Genomic DNA, 26,048 nt, shown 5'->3' on the forward strand with positions numbered 1-26,048 from the left:
TTTGTTTGTTTGTTTTACTTTGTCTAACATACAGAGGCGGCTGGCAGCTCAGAACCAAGAAAGAAGAAAATCCAAGGTAGGGTTCTGGAAATTCCACATTGACCTGATATCACGGATGTCAATTGCATATTTCATGTTGGGGTTACCAATTCAACTGGTCGTGTGTGGATCTTGACTCTCCTGGCCCTGTCCCCTTTTAATGGGGTCTTGTTGACACTTCTTGTCTTTCTTTCTCACTCTGTAAGCTTTTCAGTTAGAGCATTTAGGGTTCACACTGCTGCAAATGTATGTCCCTGATCCTGTTTTCACAACTGCAGATTTGACAGTGCTTTGCAAAATGAGTAGCTGCTTGTTGTGTTTTCATTTTAAATAAAATCTGGGGTAGACGTTTTAGTCTCGCCAGTTGATTTCTCCCTTGAAGTAAACAGGTGCTGGTGGTTAGGTCCCTTTCCTCATCTTCTTAAACACGTTTTCAATCAGATCCCTCCCAAACTCAGTTTTAGTAGAAATTAATTTCTGTCATCTTTTCCTCCTTATAATTTCACAAAATGGCAGCAATTCATTCTTTGTAGGTTTCCGATGTGATGGGCACAATTTGCTAAAAGAGCCCCTTAAATCCACCTATTCATGTTCTCCTCCACCTGCATCCCCACCAACACAGGTCTCTGAATCTTGAAGCCAGTGTAGACAGCCAGTTTGAAGCTTGGTTTTAGAAATCTGGTTTGGGAATGTCCTGGGACAGTGGAGAGAAGTTGGCAGCTGGAGAATGTTTTTTGTTTGTTGTCTTTATTTTCCTTGCCTTGCCTTTTCTTTCCCCTCCCCAGTCAGGAGCAGGAAAAGGTAAACTGACTCGCAGTCTTGCTGTCTGTGAAGAATCCTCAGCCAGACCAGGAGGTGAAAGTCTTCAGGATCAGGTATACCCCCTGTCATTTTCATTAACTGCATGAATGGCATCTGTCTTTGTGTGCATGAGTGGAAATCTGGCATTACACAGTGTTTTGGGGGAAAAAAAATAAGCAAAGAAAGACATAGTTTTTTGGCTTCATCCCCTGTTTATGAGACATTCTAAACTAGCTTAACAGTTTGTCACAGAGTATTACGTTTGTTTTTTTCCAGACTCTCTGAAAACTGCAAATGGAAAGGAATTCAAAAGAATTTAGATTAAAAAAAAAAAAACTTAAAAAGTAAGCACGGTAGTGCTGCATTTCCTCAAAGGCTCTCTCTTGATAAGACGAACCAAATATAGTCCTAAGTATCCCGTCTCCTTCCTTATTGGAGATTCTTACCTCTCACTTCCCCAAAATGCACTTGCCTATAAGAAACACAACCCTCGGCTCTTAATGAAACTTTGGAAATAGTGAATAAGGTGCATTGAGCTTTGCAGACATATTTTTATGGGCTTTGGTAGAGATTTCTGAATACTGGAAAAATTGTCCAGAAATGAATCTGAGGTGATGGTGAATTTCATATTATTAAATTTTTATGAATTTAATATTATTATATATCTCTGTGGATCCTTTCACTAATTTTTGCTCCTTACAGCAAGACTATTAGGGTCTGAAAATTCAAATTCTGACAAAACCCTCCTGTGACCAAAATGGGGACTTCATATCATATTTATTTTTGTTTGCCTTTTGGGCATCATATTAGCTTTTATAAAAATAGTCTAGCAGCTGAAATTTTCCTTATTTTATCAGAGGCTGAGAGAAGTCAAGACAAAAGTAAAATGATTTATCTGAGCCCAGGGGAGAGAAAATTGATTAAGATATCATTACTTTTGTTTGGGCTTGTTTGCTTTCCTCTTTTTACTTTAATTGAAATACTCTAAATCCTCCTCATGGATACAGAGAGCATTGAGAGCACTTTCTTTGAAAGGACCAAAAATAAAATACCTTATAGATTTTGTCCTAAGAGTATTTTTTTTTCCCTTAGCCTCATTTTCTTACCGTGCCACTCATGTCGTAAGGCATGGACAGGCTATCTTTCTCTAGCCATCACTATGTTTCATACACAAGCTTTATTTTACTTGGGCTCTGAGAAATGTGTGGCTTTTCTTCAGCATTTTATTTGTGCTTCTATTTTTAATGGAGACTGAAAAGGGGGACTGATGCGACTATCACGGCTTGTATTATTAAATGTTGATTGATGGCTTATAATGTACTGCACACAATATATGTTAACTCTGCAGAATGACAGACTCTGGGAGAAGTCATGCCCCAGGTGTCCCCCACTCCTAATACCAGGCAGAGGAGGACAGCCTTTATAGACTTAATTTGCTTTTCATCCCATTTGACAAGGTACCAGGAGGAAATTTTTTAAGAGATCATCTGTATCATAGTGCCCGTCCTAGACCTAAGTCTAGTTTCTCCATACAATTGGTGCAGAGAAATAAGATGTAATCAGTGCTTTGCTCCTGCTGGTTTCAAGCTCAGTGACCAAGACTAGCTGTGTAGGAGAGAATTAGAACTTGTGCACTTCTCTTTGGGCTGGCTGAGGGGTGGTGGGAGCAGGCGGCCAATAGAAAATACCCAGACACACATATTAGCGAGTGGGCGTGCGACTTGCTAGAGAATAAAGAAGCAGAACTTTGAGCTTATATGCAATGCTTTCATGAGGTACCCCTGGCACTTACAAAATGTGGGAACTGAATCCCAGAGAACCCTGGCAGAAGTATACAGTACATGGATTGTATTGCTTCCTTAATATTTGTATATTCACAGTATTTGAAAACTGCCTTCATTTTCCTGTGTGGGAAAAACTCTTGCTACCTGTATTACTTGATCTCAGACCCATAGCTGATGGTTCAGTCTGTCCTTCAGTTAAAGGAGTTTTGCTTTTCTAATGTTATACTATTTACCTATCAGTGTATTACTGTGACTTGAATCATTCTTTTATTGTTGTTGGATATAAATTTATCCTGTACCAATGTATTAACACTTGTATTTTATTATTGAGCATATCAATAAAAATATTAAAAAATAACAGATTGTTTTTTACCAACTCTATAGCACTTTTGTGTGTTCTTTCAACACCGTAATGTGTATTTATGTATAGAAAAGATAGGTATTTTTCTGAGAATAGTATCTGTCCACACATGGCGTGAGTTTGTACTTTTTTTTTTTTTTCTGGTGGAAGATATCTTTCAGCCTCTGCTCTTGTATTTATGCTTCCAAGCCTCTTTGATTGTAGATTCAAACTGACAGGGGCTAGGTGATGCAAGAGGTTTTGAAGAAGCAATGAGACCACTCCAATGGCCTGGTGCCCTCAGTTTCTCCTCCCGATCATCTATTAAATAGATTCTTCCCCACCCCCAACTATATTCTCTGAACCAGAAATGTTCCAGCTGTCTCCTTAGCAAGCAGAAGCAAGTCAAAACCTTAAAATCTGCTCGAAACCTCTGCAGTCTAAAGACATTTCTGTCCCAAATCACATGGCAAAAGGACGTATAATCAAGTTACACTCAGTTTTACCTATTTTGTGTAAGTCCATCCCCAGGATAAACACGTGGATGTCAGGCAATCTGGCTAAGATAAATATTGATCATGAGAACGTGTTTTATTTCATCCTCTCTATCCCTGGTGACTTTTTATTCCAGCCAGGAGTTCACAGTGGAGCCCCTCCTAAAAAGCAAACTTCGTTTTGGCGGCCTTGTTTATGCTTGTTAGGTTAGCCAGGTTTACCAAGAACACTAAAAATCCTAGGATGGCCATAATTTGAGGAGGTACAGGCATTGCTTTAGTCATCACTTTAGGCATTACACGTATAGGAGTTTCGTTTTTAGTGAAAAACACTATTAGTCATTGGGAATTTTTTTTTTACACCATAAATTTTAATGTCACTAGCAGAAAAAAGCTTTCCCATCAAATGATCTCTTACATAAGAGGAAGCAAGCTTGATGTTGGTTAATTTGTCATAGTTTTGATCATAGCATGGGTTATTCATAAAACTTCTTAAAAAATATGATTTGGCTTATTCTTCTTCAAAACAGTGAACATACTATCAACCACATGGCTGATATGTGAGTTAAAACAGAACTATCTGTTTCTAGTGGAAAATAAATAAGTATAAAAGTGGATCCAGTCCCAATACTGTAAACGGTCAATAGCGTACCAAAGCACCAGGTCAAGAGAATTTTGCATTTTGGAAAGAATTGACTGATACAAAAATTAAAATAATATTAAATATTTATATTTAATTGATGGGAAATATAGTTCTGTTTTCTAAAAGGCAATGCTGATTCTAACCATACGTTATGATGACTTATTAATGGAGTTTGTAAACAAGGTGTGATAATCATCCATGCCCGAGATTCCTGCATTTAGATAGCTTGGTTTTTCTTAATAGCAGAAATCATTGTTGATGTGGTTCTAAAACAGACTTTTTATTGTAAATTGGCTATTAAGGCCTTTATGTCTGTTCTATCTGTAATTATGATTCGTAATACCTGTCTGTCTATGTTTGTGCAGATTTCTCCTTATAAGGAATTACAGAAAAGATCTCAGAAGTTTTTTTTTTTTCCTTTCTTTTTTTGAGACATGGCAATGGCTGTGACGCAAGCTTACTGATAAGGAAATGCTTCCTAAGTGTTTAAAAATAAACCTGTAGAGAAAATAAGAGGTATGATCTAGGGGAAAGTAACTTGCTTAATGTTAATATTCATGAGACCAAGTTTTAGTACTAGATGTTTCTCATGACCTCCCATTGACTTCTGAAGTTTAATTCACCTTAAAGGGCAATTATTTTTCTGACAGGTTTAATTTTTTTACCATTTAAGAAAAAAAAATCTGCTCCTGGCTTTCATTTTCCTGTACTTAATAACCTCTATGCAAAATGGAAACCAGACAGAGATTCTTAAATCTGGCCCTAAATTATTATATTTTTTCCCCAACAGGAATCAATTCATTTACAGCTTTCCAGTTTTCCCAGCCTGCAAGAGGATGATAAATCTAGGAAAGATGACTCAGAAAGAGAAAAAGAAAAGGATAAAAACAAAGATAAAACCTCTGAAAAACCCAAGATCAGAATGTTATCAAAAGGTGAATGTGAACATGTTTCCTTAACTTACTGAATTTGGACAGATAAATAGTCACAGAGTACATCCTAGATTTACACACATATTCACCTGCCACCAAACTCTGCATATACTTTATATGTGTATGTGTGTGTGTGTGTAAAAGATGTGAACTCTATTTCCTTTCTGTTCATGGTGTCATTATTTGTGTATCCAGAAAGGTTAATTTTAGGATCACTTATCTCTTTGGATTTTCATTTGAGTCTTCTATTTTCAATGATAAGTTTGTACAAATGACTGAGTGTAAATCTGCTCTTAATTCAGGTTTATTAGCCCAATTAACTTGGGTTGATGAACAGTAATGAAACCCAGTTTTATATCTTAACTTCCATGTTTATCTTAAAAGACAGAGAGGAGACGAGCAATTCACAGCCGATAAGTGATGTCGTCCCCAAAGCACAGACGTATATACATCAGTGTCAATGGACTACGTGATTAACATTGTATCTGCCACAAATAGATTTGGGCTCCACAACCCACAGAACCGCCACATCATGTCTCACCTAAAAAATATACACTTCTACTCCAATAAAATTTTTCCAAGAAAAAAAAATCTATTCCTTCTAAAACCCCAAGCCCATAGTCCAGACTTTTCAAATTGTTGGCCATACATACAGTTGTACAAAAACAAAACAAGAAAAAGGAAACAAAAGTTAAAACAAAAGTAAGTTAAGTTGAAATCAAGTATACCATGAATAAATAACTTTGCAGTAGACATTTTTTTTTTAATAACTGAGAAAGAACAGGGCATCCGATCAGCTGAGGAATGATGACTGCTTATATTATGCTCTGTAGCCATGTATCTGCTTATAATGATTATTTCTGCTACTGAATGTCTAAAACCCAAGATGTGACAGGAGTAAAGTGCAGGTTCCTAAGCTAGCTTTAGAAAGTAAGCTTTAGCTAGCATCAAAAGATTTGAAAGACTTGGGAATGTTTAGTGCCCTCCTGTGTTTTGTACTGATGAATATTTAGACAGCCTTATCACAGAGTTTTCATTTTTTGCCTTCTCCATTTTAAGAGAAAAAGGGTTTCCTGGAATCTTGAACTCTTGAGAGCTCTCTCTGTGGGTTGGTAGTACCTGTCACATGGAGGCCGCGGCCTTGCTGATTGACAGCAGGGAATGAACACGTGACATTTCACCCACCAACCTCCTACCCGACTGTGCCCACATCCCCTCCCGTGACAGCTGGATCTTTCCACTCTCAGGATCTACTGGGTTCCTCCATCGCGAATCTGGTTTTCATTCTGGTGTTACACTGCCAATTTGCTAGTTTTGAAACATGTACCTTCACGCCAATAGCTTCACCTAAAATTTACCCAACAAGAGAGAAACCTTTTCCACCCTCCTTCCCCATCAGCATTCCTGACAATTCCCTCCTGCTGTTTGTTTCAGATTGCAGCCAAGAATACACGGATTCTACTGGCATAGACTTACATGAGTTTCTGATTAACACATTAAAGAATAATTCCAGGTAAATTATTAAATAAACCTCTTACTTTTAGAAGAGTCAGGTAGACTTTTGTGAAGTCCTGAGTCCAAGCACTTCTAAGTACAGAGTTGTAAAGTGCAGGCACATTTTCTAATGTCTTAAACTCTCTCTTATATTTCCTCTCTTCTGCTAGTGGTTTGCATGTTTACTGTTTCTAGATAGTCTTAATTCCTGGGTAGTTACCCAATGAATAAATTATAGTTTACGAGTTCTGCGTTCCTGGTCACAAAGAGATACTGATTAAGGGGAAAAAGAGAGAGAATGAGAGTCAATGTTAAATAAACTGATTATGTTTGACTGCAGTTCTATAACTATTTACTTGGGCTTGGCTTCGCTCCAATTTCCTAGTAATTTAAAATATACAATGTATTTGATGTGTCTTATGGGCTTAACACCTTACATGTCTTAATTAACATTAAAACTGCAGAAGTTTCAATATTACGAAATACTTTACAAATGAAATGAGACATAATCTTCAGTAGAATGAAATCATATGCATAAGGACAGCATATTCTAGAGAAGAGTTAGGTAAAGGTTTATAGTCACATAGACTTAACCAATCTTTTTCAGACACGCAAATGAACTTTTTAGGTTTTTGGGAATGGCAAGTGCCTCAGACCTTTACATTTTAACATTTATTTTGCAGGGACAGGATGATACTCTTGAAAATGGAGCAGGAAATTATTGATTTCATTGGTGACAACAAGTATGTTATATTGCAGTGCTGATTAATTTATATGATGTGCCTTGGTTTGGTATTTGGGTTTAATGATTCATTCTGGAAAGATTTAAGGATAGATAAAACATTATTTAATATGTTTGCCGATTTGTTAAATGGAGACGCTATTAGGATTAGAAGCTATATATTGATGGGAATTGTTGCTTGGACCATGTGTGCTCCTGCTTGTTAAATTCCTGACAAAATGGCTATAAACAGGGGGCCGCTGATTAGCATAGAGTAGCTGTGACAAGAAGCAACCCTTTTCATTTTTATTATAGTTTTTTAATGGGCTCCAGCTGGCTGCAGTCAGTTATGCCTGGTCATAATTGTGCTGCTTTCAGTGTAAACCGTGTAATGACACATCTCCAGATAGGCATCTGCAGTCACATACTATGTCATATGATTTGTCCTGAGCCTGGCTCTGTTGATAAGGTATCATGGACTAAAATAGAATACTTTCCAACAGACATTAAGTTCCCTTTGCTGTGAGAAATGTGCAACTGTGAAACAAAGATACTTAGTGTGGCTTAATCGATAAATCCATAATAAGTGGAAAATTGTCTGGAAATGAGGACATGAAGTGATGCCAGAGACGAAATAAGCTTCGTGGTTTGGATGAAAAAAGAATGGTTTTGTGTGTGTACCTACAGAATGTCCTACGGGCCAGAAACACAAATGCTGATTGCACTGCTTCTTGTGTTCCTTTCCAGTAACCATTATAAAAAGTTCCCTCAGATGTCATCCTATCAGAGGATGCTCGTCCATCGGGTGGCAGCTTACTTTGGGTTGGACCACAATGTGGATCAAACCGGGAAATCTGTTATCATCAACAAGACCAGCAGCACAAGAATGTAAGCCCATCACTGTATTTATTTAGCACTTTCTTTTCTCTTATGGACTCATTTATAAGAGCATGTTATAAAATTCAAAGTACATGACATTTAAAATGTGCAGTGTTATTTATCTCTTGCACTTATCAGCAGCGTGTGGCATTTTTCTGTAGGAGATTATCTGAGGACCGGGAAAGTTTATGAAATCTAAGCAGTAAAGAGGGTTTATTCCCAGATCTTTTACATAGTTCACGAAACGTAAGTTTCTTTCTTCCACCAGTACTCGGTGTGATTACAGAAAAAGGCATGGGACATTTTATGTCAAAGTATAATTCAAATTCAAAAAACAGACATTTTAAAACAGCAATGACATATACAGGATAATTGTCCTTGTCTTTCTTTTACTGGTTTGTAGACTTCTGTCTTACTGTGGTTTCTAGAGTAACGAAGTACTCTGCACCCAGAGACGGAAATCCTGCGCCTTAAGTCCCAATTCTTTTACTTACTAGCTGTGTGACTTGAAACAAGTCAGTTAAAATCTGCCATCTCGGTTTTTTTTTTTTTCCCCACCTGTAAAAGGAGAATTTTGAGCTAGATATCTAAGTTTTATTTGGTTTTTCTCCTTAAAGTAATCGTTTGCTTCTATCTTAATATCTTTTCATGGTCCCTGTTGAGTCACCAAAAGCATAGGATGAGTAGTCATGTGCTTTGGAAATTTGGACCTGGCTCTCTTAAAGTCATGTATGGTTTGAGCACAGAGCAAGCCACTTCTGTAGCAAATACATGTTAAGCTGAAAAACTGTCCCCATGCAAAGCATTCTCGTAAAACATTTGTTCATTGTAATTTCTTTTTTCACAGTGTGCTTGGTAACTTGTGTAAATTACATGGTTTTTAGGAATGCTGTGCTAGTGAAGGTAGCGTTGGTGTCAAGCAGAGCAGCGTGTTTCAAACACTCTATTTTTGGGGGCACCTGGGTGTCTCAGTCAGTTAAGTGTCTGCCTTTGGCTCAGGTCATGATCCCAGTGTCCTGGGATTGAGCCTAGGTCGGGCTCCCTGCTTAGCGGGGAGTCTGCTTCTCCCTCTGCCTCCTGCCCTGTTGGTGCTGTCTCTCTCTCTCCAATAAATAAATTTTAAAAATCTCTAAAAAAATAATAAAATAAAAACAATCGAACACTCTGTTTTCTGCTCACCAGAGTCTGGACAAGTATGGCTAGAGATGAGGCTCTTTCTCTACTCAAGGCTCAGTCTGTGTTCAGCAGAACGAGAGTGAAGGTCATAGTGGAGAGAACACAAACAGAAATCTGGGATGGAGCTGGACTATTATCTCAGGGACACCGAGCTCTTTGCTTCTCTGGGCTTCCAATTACTTATTTATCTGCAGAGGAGTTTGAAGTGGATGATATTTAAGGGCTCTCAAAGCTTCAGAATTATTGGGTCCTACGTTGCATTCTACTGTACTGGCAAAATACATTTTAAAATTTATCAGCTTTTCCACTTTATCAGATTGCTGGGACATGCACCTCGTATTTTCAACTGTCGCTGGAATGAAAGGTCACTGTCCTTTAATCCTTTATATGTCCCCTCTCCATCAAGCATTCCTCATTGTTGCTGTTGTTGGTTTTCATTCTCCATTCTGGTTTCTCTTTATGACCCTCAGATACCGTAAGTGCAGGGACACACTGATTGCAAAATAGGCCAGCAATGACAATTTTCCTTTTCATTTGTTCTTTTCCTCTTTTTCTCTTTAGGCCATAACAGACATGGAAAAGCCCATAGATCAAATATGTTGGTTGATACAGGTTCAACTAGTAGAGATAGTGCATTGATTGTTAATTCACGTTGATTTTGCAACTGCATGGTCACAATATTAGCGCACATGTTTGGAGACCTGTTTCTAGGTAGAGTGGTTTTTGAGAAAATTAAGCACCGTGTAAAGACTCTCAGTAAACTTTGAGTGATAGTTCTTTTTCTTTTTTTTTTTTAAAGATTTTATTTATTTATTTGACAGTAATAGAGACAGTGAGTGAAAGAGGGAACACAAGCAGGGGGAGTGGGAGAGGAAGAAGCAGGCTCCCAGCGGAGGAGCCTGATGTGGGGCTCGATCCCATAACACCGGGATCACGCCCTGAGCTGAAGGCAGATGCTTAATGACTGAGCCACCCAGGCACCCCTTGAGTGGTGGTTCTAAACTTGCAATGTCCAAAATGGTAGCCACTAGCTACGTAGAGCTATTTACATTTTGATTTAAATTAATTAAATTTAAATAAGATTTAAGCTTCAAAATTCAGTTCATTGGTCAGGTTAGCCACATTTCAAGTGCTCGTATGAGACAGAACATTCATAGAATATTGCCATTATTTCAGAAAGTTCTATTGAGCAGCTCTTGTCTGAACTTGTATGATTCTTGTAAGTTTCCAAATACTGCTGGAGGATATAATCTGTCCCTTAAAACTTCCATTTTCTGGCTAATCGGTATCATATTATCATTTTACTAGACTTCTTCAAGTGCAGGAGAACACTAGCTTTTTTTTTTTTTTTTGAAATGGCCAATTTTAAATAGACACCTCTTGTTTATGCCTTCCGGAAGAGCAAAAGAGGGCACGTTCAGAGAACACTTCACGTGTAGTTGCTATGATGGAAGGGCCCGGACTGGCTCCGTCTCTTCCTTGTGCCTGCTCTTACACACACACTCTAGACCCTTTCCGTGTATCAGGCCATGCCTAAACAAAAAAGACAAATGACTGTAGGTCATGGACTTTTAAGGTATTTCCTGAAGAGTTGAGCTTACTAATGTTCAACCCAGAGCTGTCAAGTCGTGCTGTTCTATTCCAGCCCCCTTTCCGATCATCCTCTATTTGAGTGGCTGTTGTTTGGGGATGGGGGCAAGGAGGTGCTGATATCTTTCAGGACAAGAGAAGGGGATGAATTAAATATCATTTTTTTCAAATAGCAGTAAGTCAAACTCTCAGAACCTGAATCACTGTCGGCAGCTTTAGCAAAGGAGAATTGTTGTTCTGTAGAAGGTTGTGTGTTTAAAAGTATTCCAGAAGTTTGTGACCATGTCCTTTTGGATTTGAAGTTTGAAATGGAACATTCTGTTCAGAACATTTTGTTTAAGTCTTGGGTGTCTTGATTATCTTTGGTTCTTCGGAAATTTCAAGAGTTGTGCTGTCAGGGCAAATGGCATGTGATGGTCATGGGGATCAGAGTAATAGATGTATTATAAGAGAATATTATTGGATGGAAATATTTCCACTTATGTGGGGGAGGGAGGTGGAGGTGGAAATTCCTCAGATGACTCCTTGTAGGTTTTGTGTTTTGGGAATGCCTTGCAGGGGGTAGAGTTTGATACTACTTTAGTGCCAACACATGAAGATGCGTATTTTAAATGGCACCAGAGCTTGAGAGAAATGCAGGAAAATGCAGATGGAGGACACAAAATTAACTAAAAGGCTGACAGAGAGAAAGCATGTTTTAATATAACTTTTAATTTTTCTTCTTCAATGACACTGGTCCTCTGAGGTGGATGCCTACCAGCAACAAAATGGCTGGAATTTATTACCCAGAATCCTTGCTTCTCTAGATTATGAACAGTTCAAGTAATTATACAGTGTGACTTGAGGATATTAAGTTTTGCCCAGAGAGAGAATAGTTTCACATGAGGTTCAAAACATTTACTCATGACAATACCCTGTGAGAATTGTATTTGTGGGTGTCTGTACTTTACTTTCCTCCAGGATCTTCTCTGATCTCCTGAGATAAAATATATCTGTCCTTCATGATGAAAAAAGTTTGTCTAAGGACAGACTTGTCAGTTGCTTAAGTGATACAAGAGCATTACCTACTTATTATTCATTGCACTGGATACGTTACCTCTTATTTCATGTATATTATTTCATTTAATCCTGAAAACATATTTACAACCTAAGTAATTAGAGCCTTATTTTACAGAAGCAGAAAATGAGGCACACACTCAAGTTCAATTTTGGGATTACAGAGAAGCAATGATTAGCATGGCTGGGATCCAAGTCAGTTTGTTAAATGCCAAGAACGATTTTCTTAAATAATCTAACTCTCTTAGAGCAAAAACACCCAGAACATCTTGCGCAAAATCCTCAACAAGATTCCCTGGATTGGTCAGGAATTCCACCTCTTTGACGTCTTTTGCTGTCTGATAAGAAACAGTGAATGGGCCCAGGGGGGAGGGGAGATATTTTCAAATACGAACTCTGGTATCAGTAAACAGTGCATACTTCCCACAATTTGACAGTTCTTGCTACATTCTCTGTGTTTATCACTACTGCAGCATTTGGTAGGGGGATGATATCGATTCAGCTTCAGCCTTGCTTTACTCTACTTCAATCTTTTTTTCCCCTAAAAATGAAAAAGCTACACTTAACAATAATGTCAGTGTAGGAGGTAAACCTACCTATTGTATTATTACGAAATTACTGCTACAGGCAAGCCAATTGTCCAGATCCATGGTTTCATGCCAGAGCCAGAAGAGTGTGGGTTGAGGTTGAAGGATACAGGAGTCCAGAGAGAGTAGGAAATGACAGCCGTGCTCATGTGGGAGACGTTCCAGGAAGGTGCCTTTCTCTGAGCAAACTTGGGTACTTTAGAGAGTTGACCAGGAAGTCACCTGACCCTCCAGCCCCGAAGCCTTGTTGGCTCTCCGAGCTAGCCAGGGTAAGAACAGGTGAGTATGTGTCACCTGGAGCCTCCCAGCACAATTATCGGTCCACAAATTGGGTCTGAATAGCTGGAGATGCCCCGCACTAGAATTTACAGCCTTTGTTGAAATGACGAATGGCATTTTCGAGCTGAGACTCACCCTGTTATGTTCTATCACCTTTAGTTTATCCCTCTTTTCCCTGTATATTGCCAGAAATACGTTTCACTCTGTAGCACTTTTAAGTTGTTTTCTGTTGGGATTCTTTGTTAACTGTCAGATTAGGTGGTAGCAGCAAATGAGCCCCTTGGGAATCCAGGTAGGGGGTGTTAGGGTCTGTGTCATTTTGGTGCTACAAGTGATATTTAAAATATACTTACTCTGTATACTGTTGCTTTTTATTTTTCTTTTTTGGATTGAGGCTAAAAATACGAACAACGATTTTATAAAAAAATATTTAAATGCTACAAATATATGAGTCTATTTTTATATGAGAATCTTTGCCCTTCTCTTTGTCTGCCTTTCTGATCTCCACATTGTCTTTTGCGTACTTTTCTGGGTGTTTAGCCCAAAGCAGCCCATTGTTCTTTTATTAGATGATTTCTTTTTTCACCTCTGTCTGCCTTTCTCCGTGTTAGAGAAAGGATATATGCTCAGGTTGTATCATTTGGAGGCTTGAAACCATCTCCTTGCATTAGTATTTTCCAAAGGGCCAAGATCAGTCATAGGCAAAGAGAGTCCCATGTGTATCTGAATGTCTTTGCATATGTCAGAGTAACTGTTTAACTAGTCCCAGATAATTGTCATGTTAGAAGGTTGTCATCTCTTGAATATTTTTTCTTTTGACTTTGGCACCCACCCACTGTCATTGCCTCAAATCCCCTACTCTCGGCAGAGTGCAGAGCAAAGAAGGAAATGACATCTCCACTGGAGGAGAGAGATCCCTGGCCCCAGAATGCATGAAACAAGAATAATGATCCAAAGGCAGAGATATGGGCCCACACCTTAAGAGACCACAATGCCTGGATTCCTGAGAATGGTGATCCAAGCGATCCAGGGGATTTAGAACAAAACTAACTAAAACCCCCAGCTTTCCTTCCCACATGTGTTCTATTCCATTTCCTTGGGCTGGGCATGTGAATGGCACCGTCAGTAAACTGAGTAGCGGTTTACTCCTGATACTGCTGCTTGCTTAACGATTCTCTGAAGAAGATCAGGCATCAATTTATTCAAGTGCCTCTTGGAAATCTCTCTGAGTGGTTGGTTGGCATCTTGTTATTTCTAAACGTGGTAAATGTACTCTGCACTTTTTATAGGAATAGCCTTGAAAAGCATCTGACTCGAAGCCAAAGATCAGAAACCTAAGTAAGAATCACAGTGCTCTCAGGAAAGCCATGAAGCTTTATTTACTGAACCGACCACCTAGTCCTTTAATCAATACTCAGGCTCAAAGTAAGACTGATTTGTTAACATTGGTCAAACTCTGTATCCTTTCTCTCAAATGTTGTATTTTCTCATATTATTCTCAAATACTTCAGAGAATGAATCCTGCCGATGAGATAGGTAAGTCTCAGAAATATATCGTGAGGAGAGAAAATAAGTTTGTTGTGTTCCTTTCCCTACTTGAAATTATTTATGGCTCTTGGATGTGGCATGGATGATTTACCCCTTAATTTTGGAAATGAAACATGCCTGCGACTCCTATCCCATTAGACCTTTTTAATGTAACTTTCTCTTAAAAGAGCTTTTCCATGGAGTGGTGATGCTTTTAAATAAATAAATACGCTAGTGAGCTCACATAATTCGAGGTAGATAAAGCTAGCCCATTTTACAGGAGCAAAAATTGAGATTCATGTCTTGATCTTACTTAGTCAACTCAGAGAAGATCTAAGACTGAAATCTGCTGCTCCTGCCTCAGCCGTGACCCTTCTCCTAAGTTCAGGGAAACAAACACTAATGTGAATAGATCAATACTCTGAAATGATGAAAAAGGAAGAAGAAAACCAAACGCTATCCCTTGGTTTCCTTACAAAACCCTAATTTGTATTTCGTTATTTTTTAAAGTTGAACAGGGAACTCAATGAAACAATTGTAATACTAAGGTGGACATTAAAACTCCAGAGCACACTGGATGAAAAACTTTCCTGGCATATGTTGAAGCAAGACAAAACCCAGTTCCAGGTTCTTAGACGGTGCCGAGTGGAAAGGGCATCTCTGATGTTCAGTGTCATGCTTTGAACACAAGAACTATAGGCTATAGAACATGTCTGTCTTCTGTTTATAGTTTACTTAAGGAACTGAGATAACTTTCATCAGGACTGTGTGTGTGTGTGTGTTTGTAAATATATGATCTGTGTCGTATGGGTTGGGACAGTTGGAGAAGGGTTCACTGTATACATATATACCGCATACAGTCTTATCCCAAATGTGCAATAGCTTTGGAGGAAGCGATATTACTAGAACGCGGTTGCTTCCCCCTGCAGCTTTGCTCGCTGTAGGCTACAGAATGAGACCCAGTTGCAGAGCTCTCCCTTTCTTGCTTCTAGATCCACCTTTAGGATTGGCAGTCACTTTAGCCTTTGTGCCTCGGGGACAGTTTTCAGGCATACTTGAAGATGTGGGTCTGGCTGTATCTAAGGAACAGCTGGTCTTCTCGATGTAGTTCTTGTGTCTTGTTGATCTTAAGATTTCTGAGAGTGGAAAGGCCATAAGCATGTTATCACAACTTTAGGAAAGATAGAATTGGCCATACAGTAGAAAGAAAAGTTGTGTTTACTGGTCAAAGGTGTCTGGTTTCCACTGAATCACATACTTAAATGCTAGACTGTAATTATTGGTACCAATCTTCAAACAATAAATTGGAATCTACCTCGAGAAGTGGATGCGCTCCTAATACATTTTACCCCACAGCTGTACTCCTTCAGCCTCCCAGCCTTTCAAGATACCACAGCGTTCCCAAGGGAGCACAGTCCTCGCTTCCCACCCGCCTGCCCTATAAAACAGGAAAATGAAAAAAAGCAGCATTTTTTTACACATACAAAAAATATTTAGTCATTTTCTATCAGTTAAAGCACACCGATCACTCTGGACCTTCTCAGCAAGTAAAATACTATATTTGCATATAAGCTTAAATGGAATGTTTTTATACACAGCATTGTAATGTGTAAGCAAAAAGCTTTTCGTGCCAAGAAACAATAATCACATTCAGCAGTTTCAAAAGAAAACATTACTTTCCGACAATTGTTACTGCTTCATTTGGAACACATGAATCAAACCATTATTTGAATATTATAGTGCAGATTGGATTTATCCTAATTAAGGTTAACACTAATGTAAATGTTGGTTCAATATTCATTGGGGGTAGCTTTAGATTTGACCACTCAGAAAGATAGGAACAATGGTAATGATGGCTTATCACGTCTTTTGAGTGCTTCCCTGGTACCTGGCATTGGGCTTGATGCTCAACTTGCATTATCTTGTATCTCCTTGATTCTCCCAAATACTCTAAGAATTATTATTGTCTTTCATTTTTACAATAAAACAAACAAACAACACCTCCGTCTTAAGGATGTGAAGTAGATTGTAAAAAGCACACATTTAGTAAGGTGCAGAGCTGAAAAGACACCACAATGCATGTTTTGAAAAGTCAAACTTTTGTTAGGCCTGCTTACCAGCATTTATATGCGAATTGTTTAAAACTAGCTTAATTATTAAAACTACTGCTATGTTAAATTTACTATGCTAGTTCGCATCCATTTTATATAAAGCTATTGGATTATTCAAATGCATTGTGCTTTGGGGGAATGGAGCTTTGGTCATTGAATATATTAATGCTACCGCCTTTTACTGTTCATGTAATATTGAAATGGAAGATGGAGAACTTAAAAGTTCAGTGATAATCTAGCCCTTTTTAAAAAAGTTTTTTTTCGTTTGTGGAAATCCTCAATTTATAGGTAAACTTGCAGAAACAGACTTGTTTTGTTAGGGTAAGTGTATCCATCTGATGTGTGTGCCTCTTTGGTATTGTTGGCAATACCATGCTCAGTACTGTTCAGAAATAGCCAAATTCACGAACACAGAATATAATCTTCTAGGTCTTAATGCATAGGATTTCTCTCTCTTTTTCAAATTTCATAATGTCTTCCTTTCTTCCCTTTCCCCCTCATCCCTCTTATCTTTTTTCTGTATCATTATTATTTAGATTCTCCCTTTAAAGAGGGAAAAAAAAAAGGTCTTGAGATTAAACACTGTCAGTTTGTTATTATCCTTAGAGTATCATTAGTAAATGCAAGTCTCTATGCACTTTGATCAACAAGGACGTAGCAATAAAAAGGGTGATTTTTTTTTTGACAAAATGAAACAACTAGATATCCACTTTAGATCATAAAATCATATAGGACATGAAAGAAAATGTTCAAAACATAAGAATATTTTAATTTTCCACAATTCAATGATTATATACAAGCCACTTGAAGGTTGTTGAATTGGTTTCATATATTTCTAAACCAATAGCATTTATTATTTGTTGTTATAAAATGCTATTTATTATAATGATCACAAATATATAAAAGGTTAGAAGTAAAAGTTGCCCATTACTCCACCATCCAGAGACAACTATTCTCATTTTTCTTGTTAGACGTTATACTTTCAACATAAATGCTCTGTTTATATATACAGTACAATTGAGACAGAGAAGAATAAAATGAATTTGTCAAAGGTATAGAAAATTGAGAACATGAGTTTGGAAGATGCTAATAAAGGAAGCTGGATACTTAGTACTGCTTATATGGGGTTTCTAAGATGTGGTCTCATTTAAAAGACAATGAAATGGTATAAAATCACCAAATGGTAGGGGAAGTTAAGAAATACTTGAAGAAGAGTGTAAGATTTTATTTTTTAAATAAAAAACATCAGCTATAAATATTTTAATTGAAGACTTAAAAGTACTAAGGGAACAGTGCTTCTTAGATTCCCCTAATATGTTCGGCTATTAAAATATTTTTGATAGATGTCTTACACCATCAAAATATTTTATCCTGTTGTGCACAGAAACCTTTTTTTGTTAAGATACTTATGCATATTGATGACTGTCTTTCAGTTATTTGGTATGAAATGCAAAGATTCCCGTTTGAGCCTGTCCATATTTAGTAGAATTGAATTTTTCATCTGTGTGTATATGGGGAGAGGAGGGATTAAGCTTAACTATTTGGAAGAAAACTAATAAATTCGGTCTCAAGAAACTGACGGTGAAAATATTTTTAGATGAAAAAGATTTTTAAAATGAGTGTTCATTTATCGTAAGCTTAAAGTGGGGGGGGAAACCCTAAAATTGTAACAGATTGACTAGAAGACAGAGTTTGAATGTCTTACTTAGGGTTTCACTCAGCCACACTGCCTCTCAGATCCTGAGCTCTGTCTAATGAGGAACAGTGAGGACTTAATTCTGATTGTTCAGAGGTTTGATTGGAGATACCAAGACACTGACTGGAAATGCCAGTACTGTCACCACACACGAAAAATGAGTTTTAGAATAAATACCCTACTACAAATTGTGCCTTAAGAAGAAGAAACTATCTTTTCGCCAAGAAGAAAGATTATCCCTTTTTTCTGCTTTTTGATGATGAGAGAGAGAAAGCTAGAAATAATACCTCATGGACTATAGTCCATCAGGAAAAGCAATCAGACCTGTGTTATGCATGACTATGAGATATGTATGTAGTTAACTCTAGCTATCATTAATTTAATAAATACCATGACATTTTGCAGCTTGGAGGAGTTTGTCTTAGAGTTACATCCTCATATTGATACACTAAAAGTTATTCATTCCCATTTTAAATAATATATTACTTCAGCTCCATTCAGTTTATGGCTAAGAAGTCACATTGCTATGATGTTAAATTTCTGGTAAAAAGGATTTTTAAAAGCTCTAATATAATGGTGCATTACCAGTAATTTGTATTTCAATCACATGCAATACTTGAGTTGTATACTTTAGTTTGCATGAGTTTAAACTGCAAATTGCCCTTTAGCTCTAGAGTAATAGAGAATTCTTAATAAAATCAACCTGGAACAATCTTACTGTGTTTTTTTTTTTCCCCTTTTACACAAACTTCAAATGGTTATTTTACAATCACTTAAAATATTTTTGGAAAATCATGAAGGGACTAATAATTTTGACTGTTAGGTTCTAAAGTCTGAAAAAAATTTAAACAAGATATTTTTGAAAAGCTATTATGGAGAATGAACTTGACATAATATGTATCAGAACAGGAAATACTTTTCCTCTGTATCACATTTACGTTATTGATTAGAACAAGCTCCTTTGACTATTCTTTTCTTATGTGATGGATGTATTTTTCCTAAATATGTCCTGCAATGAAAAACAAATAAGAAAAGAAATGCAAATGAAATTTCAAAAATAATGTTTGAACAGCTCTTGTAGCTATAATACTTTAAACTGAGGCGTTCCAAACTAAAAAAAACCCTGAGATTCTCATTTCCACCTTTTTCCCCAAAATGCCCTCAAATTTTAAAAACTTTTTAAAAGTAACATAATTCTTTTTTGTCAACTTGAACCAAAACATAAATTTGATCTTTAAAGATCTTCCTCATGTTCTAAATTTGAATTTATGATTCTGCTAAGCAAACTCTCTCTTGTTGTTTTGTAATTTAAAAATTTATGACTACATATCTTATTCAGTGACTCTTTGATCTGTCCCTAAAATATGGTGATTCATAAACAGCTCTATTAAATTTTCATTCGTTCATACATTGATTAATTTATTTATTCAACCAAATGCTTCCCATATTCCAGGCACCATTCTAGGCACGAAGAATTAAGTATTTAAAAAGCAAGGTCTCTACAAACATGGAGCTCACGTTCTCTCCCCGGTTAGTATGCTGAAATCGCAAAGCAGTTTTCTTCTTAAAGAAGTTAGTCTAAAGCAAATTCACCTGCTTGTGAATCAAAAAGTTCACATTTCCCGACCATTTTATGTCTAAATGAACAGTTACGGACTATTAGCAACACATACAAGAAGTAGATCTGTAAACTTGGCAGCAAGCAAAGCATTTTATCTACTAGAATTCACCAGGCTATGGAGTTTAAGCACATTCAGAGAGACTTACTTAGCATTGATGCAATCAGCGTTTGTATTTAAGTTGATATCCCAATTTCACTTGCTACATTAAAAAACAAACAAACAAACAAGTAACATCTAATTATCAGCTGGAAACGTTAGGAGGCTTTAAAAAAAGTTCCTGGAGAATCGTTATGGCTTACAGCGGCCTGCCGGTGCTCACACTAACACTGTAGGACTCTCCAGTGGGGTGACAGGTGTGCCCTGAGCCGGCTATGAATGAAGCACGTCTACCTTCTCCACTGGAAATGGCCTTTTCACTGTAAAGTGCACATTGACTTTGTTCCCTTAGTGCTCTGATTTTCAAATGTCATATTTGCACTTGCAGATTGTTTGTTGTATCATATTTTACATTTTAATTTTGGTGGAAAACATCTCCATTGATCTTTCGGATGATGTCATGCAGGGTTTTTGTTCTTCGTTGTGAGGCTGGAGGGCCTCCGGCCCGCCGCCGTGTGCTGTGGAAGGGGAGAAACTGAATCACATCTCTGCAAGGTTGTGAATAGACTGTTTAATGCCTGTGGCTTGCTGGGAAAATCTATAAACTTGGGAGTCAAAGGATCAAGGAAGGATGGCTTCTTTATCTGTAAAAGAGGCATGAAATATTTGCTTCTCCTATATCAAAGTTTTATCGTAAGGATTGAGTAAGATAATGATACCATTTTGCCAAAACTATACACAGTTCTGGAAGCCATAACTGGTACTATTCCAATTTTGTGTTAGTATCTGCTCACCAATATCAGTATAATCTCTGTACATGTATTTGAGAAAAGGGTGCATTGTGTCAAGATTTGAACCACATACTTAAACGACTCCTTTGTTTTCAACATGCCATTTGCTTATTTGGGAGCTAGAAGGAAACTATGACATTCCCTTAATTACTGGTCACCCATATTAAACAACAGACACTGTGAAGTGGCTTTCCAATAACAATGCATAATGAACCCAGTAGAGATAGAAAACCCACTGGGCTTCAGAAGTAATCCATCAGACATGACAGAGATGCTTTAATGAGAGTCATCAATTACAACTTCTTCTAAACCTGGGACAAACATTTTAGCACTTCCTCTGGGGGTGAACCCATGCCCAAGTCATTCATTGAGTTCTGTGGCATGCAGTGATGAGTGTGGGAAATTAACAAGAACGTGGAGCCCTTTCCAGTAATAGTATAAAATGATTAAGAGGATCTAAAAAAATCAATTGACTAATCAATAGTGTGTAACTGCTTGGAGCATTTTCCCCATGCTAATCAGCCATTAAGTTGTTTAAACTAAATATGTCCTGTTTCCCCAATTACTGAACTGATTTACAAGACATGGTCAAGGATGTCAGAGTCTACTGGAGCCAGATTCCAGAGCATTTGTCATTGAAAGATGAAAGGAATTTATAGATGACCCTCTCTCACTATGGATTCTGATGGCTCTTAAGAGGGACGGTATGACAGGAGCCATCCTCAAATCTGCAGACATTGGTGAATTAATATGGTCTGCCCCAGTTCTAAACATGTGTATTTGTTTGACAATGTGGCTGTGAACTAGATTGAATTCAGGAGTAATGGAGGTCAAAATAATGAAAGTAAACATCTATATGCTACATATGTTCAGGCCTTTAAAATGTTTTTTTAACTTCAGCCGTGGTGAGAAGCATTCAGCAAACAGGACTCCGAATTCAGAACAACAAAAGGTATTCTCGCAAGACCTGTGAAGTGACATATTATTACCTACCTGTATAATGCCGGCAATTCTAGCATCAAAACCACGCGTAACTTTTTTTTTTTTTTAAGTTGAATGCCACTGTGGGGGAAAAACAGCACTAAGAAAATAACTTTAAACAGGGGGGAAAACTTTTTTATTGATATGTTTTACTTTGCTGGCAGACCAGAGCAAAGGTTTTGTGAACATTTAAAAGATGAAAAAGGTGAAGAATCCCAGAAGCGGTTTATCTTGAAGCGAGATAACTCTAGTATTGATAAAGAAGACAATCAGGTTGGTTCTCAAGTTTGAGAGTGGCTGACATTGTTGTTTTTGAAGGTGGGCTGACTTATGTTCTTGTCGTTCTGTTGTCCCCTTCTCCCTCCCCCAGCTCCCCCCTGCCTCAGATACTGACTGTCCTCTTTCCGACCTCCTTGCCCCCCCCCCCGCCTCCCCCTTTGGCATTCAGTGGGTAGCCAAGAGCACATGTCCTGACTGCTTCAGCAATGGCTCTGCGTTGGGCTGCATGGGTGGTGCTTGGCGCAGTTCCTGCTGCATGTGTTGGGCGGGCTGGGATGCCACGGCCGGAGCTGTCGGGAAAAGCTTTGTCATCGCATTTCCAGATGTCTGTGTAACTATGGCAGTCCTTCCACTCCTACAGCTTTGTCCTTCAGTTGTGCACAAATTGAGCTGGATTCTCAATACGGACCGATGACCAACTGGTGTAGCTGTAAAGAACAAACCTTGTTATGGTGAGGACAGGTGGATTTTGCAACTCTCCTAAAATAAGTCTTCACAGAGAAGAATCGAGTTCATGTTTTAGTCTCCCCTCTCCTCCTTCCCATGTTCTACTGTCCATGTAAACCGTGTGCTTGTTTTGCATGAAATGTAGCAGAACTTTCTCCTCGTTGTGCATTTTGCTTGTGACAAAACATTATGTTGTCCTAGAGTAGCCTTATTCATGGTTCCTCGGCAAGGGTAGAGAGACTTTGCTAAACCTCTTCTCCAGATTGGGGGTTGGGGAGGGTGGGATCCAGGGTGATTAAGAAGAAAACTAAGTGAATGGCAAAAGCAAACAAATGTTAAACAATAATTAGAACAGTAGGGAGTTATATAATGCCACTACAATTATACTTTGTGTCTCTGACTATCAAAATAGATTTTTTGAAAATAGATTTTGCTTTAGAATTCTTAAAGGTAAGACAATATGCATCTCGCTCAAGTTATTATTTTAATGACTCTCAGTGAGTCACTGGAAGCCAGTACGTGCATCTCTGACGCACTTTTTTTTTAAACCTGTTCATCATTTGTATCTCGTTTCTTCCTACCCCCACCGCCACCACCATCAAGCGACAAGTAGCTCCCGTTGACTCCGAGCCACATGCCTGTGTCGTGTACTTAGTGGGCGTTTGTTGAATGGATGGATGAACGTGGTTAATGCAGAGCATTTTGTGAGGAATGGCAAGAACACGATGGGAGGGTAGTTGAGATGCAGGCAGCAGTGCAAATGCAAGGCTGAAGACCAGTCCTCATGCTGGATTCTTTGGATTGTTACTCTAGATTCCCTGGCATTGACCCTAATCAACAAACAGGCTTCTCAAATTTAGTTTCTACTTTCTATGCAAAACACAGGGCACAGGACCAGTCAGTCACTGAGTAAAGAAGAAACACAAATTAGAACATGGAGACATCATGTCCACAGTTTCCTTTCTGCCCATTACTTTCTCTGTTCCCTTGTTCTGTGTCTCTAGTGCCCAGGTTTTCAGAGCCATTTCTTCCCTTAACCACCTTGAACTAGCCATTTCCTCAACATGCTGCCTTTGTCTAAGGATGCCAAAGCATACGGGTTAGCAAAGGAGACAGAGTCCGTTACTGTAACCCACTTCACAGTTGAACTGGCTGAACACCTGAGGCACATCCAGGTGCTTTCGTTCTGGAAACAGCTGTACTGCCTACATCCAGTGGGGAAGCAACCAGGAGCAGCAGACACCTGCCATTGCGTGTCATGCACACACACCGCACACCACACACACTGGCACAGCCTCCTTAGGGACCAGAGGGAATGAGACTCTTCATGCTCCATTTATTTAAGTGAACATTTATTATTCTCAGCTGACAGTTGCTTAACTGCAGATTTCCAGCAGCTCAACTTGGATAACCGTACCGATTTCTTTTTTCTGTTCAGCAAAACAGAATGCATCCATTTAGAGATGACAGACGAAGTAAATCAATTGAAGAGAGAGAAGAGGAATATCAGAGAGTGAGGGAGAGAATATTTGCACACGATGTGAGTAGTTGTTTTAATTGCCTCTTTAGTGTGGTCCTTCCCCAGACAGTGAGCTGGCAGGACTCAGGAAGCTGGAGCCAGGGACAAATCGAACGGCAGCACACCAGAGGTGTTTCTGGAAGAGGACCTGGTTCAGGGAAGTGATGGAAAAGTAGCCAAGGGTCGTGTGTATTCCTAGGATCTGACCTAAGGGGGAATAGACGTGTGATTTTGGTCAATAAAATGGACCCTAAGTCCGCAGCAAGGTTGCCAGATTTGAAAAACTGCCTTCACATCCATATTAGCCTACAGACAGCCAACTATTGTCTTTTTAACCCTAACGTTGTGCAGAAGAAAGACATATAAAAAAGAAAGAGAATCTGTTAATCACATACATAAACACAGGATTTTCTGCATTCTTAGCAAGCTCAGGCATTTTATTATACCAAAGTTAAATGATAATACTCATTTTCCCCCTCAGTTTCAGATCAAATTGGGTCTGTGAGCAGTTTATCACAAGGGAATAATCATAAAATGATTTCTTTTGTTCACATCCCTGCAAAGAAAATGTGGTGGGGGATTTTTCTATCCTTTTACCCACTGTGGCCAAAATAAAATGCAATTAAATTAAATAAAAATGGAAAAGTGATTTAAAAGAGCTGGATTCAAGTGCAAGAAAGCTAAAAGGGTAAGCTAGTGCCATCATAGCTTTTCCTTTCCATGAAATCATTTGTCAGCCTCCTAAGATGTTGTGGGCTCTTCTTCCCTTGGCAAAAGTAGAGGCGGGAGCTCCTTTGCGCAGATCTTCTGTGTCTTTGCTGGGTTAGGTGGGCCATCCTACCTCCCTTTGTGATTCACTCTGAAGGCCATTACCAAGCCAGACTAGAGACCTAGGCTCCACCACTTAGCATGGAGGAGGCCTTCTGACCTTGGAGCTTTCAGGCCCAAACCAGTTTCCCTGGTCCTCCAACTCATGCTGGATCCTTCAGTATAAAGCTACAGAGGAAATTCATACTCCACCAACAGTGCATTTCTTTCATGTTGATACAGGTTTCTGTTACCTCTTGTAGAGCCTCACTGCCTTTCTTGGATACAATAAAATGGAACTTTAACGATTGAATAATCTGGCTCAGAGCTCTGGAGTTAGCCCAGTGTGAGCGAGGTAGCTGTAGAAAGATACTGTCCATGTACAATTCTAGAAGATTCTGTGTATGTGTGGGCTACTTAGACTTTTCTTATGGTCATAGTTACTGGTGATGCAAAGCATAGCCTGACACATGGTAGGCTTTTAACTGTGTTTCCTGGATAAAAGGATGAAGGAAGGAGAGGCTCTGTTGTACTCATGATAGTACAGTGGACTAGGAAGCGGCAATTTCCTGTTTGATGACCTTCACGGAGAGAAAGTCTTCTGAAGTCTAGTTTATTTTTTACCTTTTTTCTTTCTTTCTCTCTCCCCATCCTTCCCTCCCCCTGCCTTACACACACACACACACACACACACACACACACAATTTCCCTCTGATTCTCATTCTGGCAAGTCATAAAATTTATAAATGAGTTGTGTTGAAAAGCAAATACTAATCACCTAGGTGATATACAAACATTATGCTTTTTTTTTCAGAGTAGTGCCACACTGCCGGGCACTCAAGGGCTAGGTGGCAGGAGAAGCATCCTTGATGCCTGCCTGTGAGGAGAAGCTGCCTGTGTTCATCCCCGTGTCCACAGAGGGGTCATCGCAGGCACGGAGGGGTCAGCACGACTCCCTGTACACATTGCATTTCCCGACAGCCCAATTAAGGAGATCAACAGCAAGGAATCTGGGTCCCAGGTTAAAGATTAGAAGCAAGTGTTGCTGTTTCAAGCCTCAATAGCTAACTGCTGACTTGACATTTCTTAAAACAGTAAAAGCAGACTGGGGGCACCTGGATGGCTCAGTTGGTTGAGTGTTCGGCTCTTGATCTCAGCTCAGGTCTTGATCCCAGGGTCATGAGTTCAAGCCCTTAATTGGGTTCCATGCTGGGCATGGAGCTTACTTAAAAAAAAAAAAAAAAAGTAAAAGCAGACTGAAGTGTGGGAAAGCTTAAATGCCAAGCTATTGTCATAACTTTTCCAATCCATGGCATCTTTTGGCAACCTTCTTTGAAATGCTGTGGTTTCTTCCCCC

The 26,048-nt window shown here is 38.6% G+C and overlaps 1 protein-coding gene across 19 annotated transcripts in view; it reads left to right on the forward strand.

Annotated features, from left to right (window-relative positions):
- ARPP21 (cAMP regulated phosphoprotein 21) overlaps positions 1-26,048 on the forward strand; it is a 151,650-nt gene that overhangs the window by 43,974 nt on the left and 81,628 nt on the right. For 14 of the 19 annotated variants that reach the window (XM_045798281.2, XM_045798286.2, XM_045798290.2 and 11 more), the window contains exons 4-11: positions 35-76; positions 825-914; positions 4,892-5,036; positions 6,468-6,546; positions 7,211-7,270; positions 7,996-8,136; positions 21,804-21,912; positions 23,804-23,905. In XM_045798281.2, coding sequence (XP_045654237.1) covers positions 35-76; positions 825-914; positions 4,892-5,036; positions 6,468-6,546; positions 7,211-7,270; positions 7,996-8,136; positions 21,804-21,912; positions 23,804-23,905 — 768 coding nt within the window. The remainder of the gene's footprint in view (positions 1-34; positions 77-824; positions 915-4,891; positions 5,037-6,467; positions 6,547-7,210; positions 7,271-7,995; positions 8,137-21,803; positions 21,913-23,803; positions 23,906-26,048) is intronic. The other 5 variants (XM_045798287.2, XM_045798289.2, XM_045798288.2 and 2 more) reach the window with 2 other exon arrangements.

This window comes from Ursus americanus, chromosome 20 (genome assembly GCF_024610735.1).
Source record: "Ursus americanus isolate L20-20 chromosome 20, mUrsAme1.1.p, whole genome shotgun sequence".
NCBI classification, from domain to species: domain Eukaryota; kingdom Metazoa; phylum Chordata; class Mammalia; order Carnivora; family Ursidae; genus Ursus; species Ursus americanus.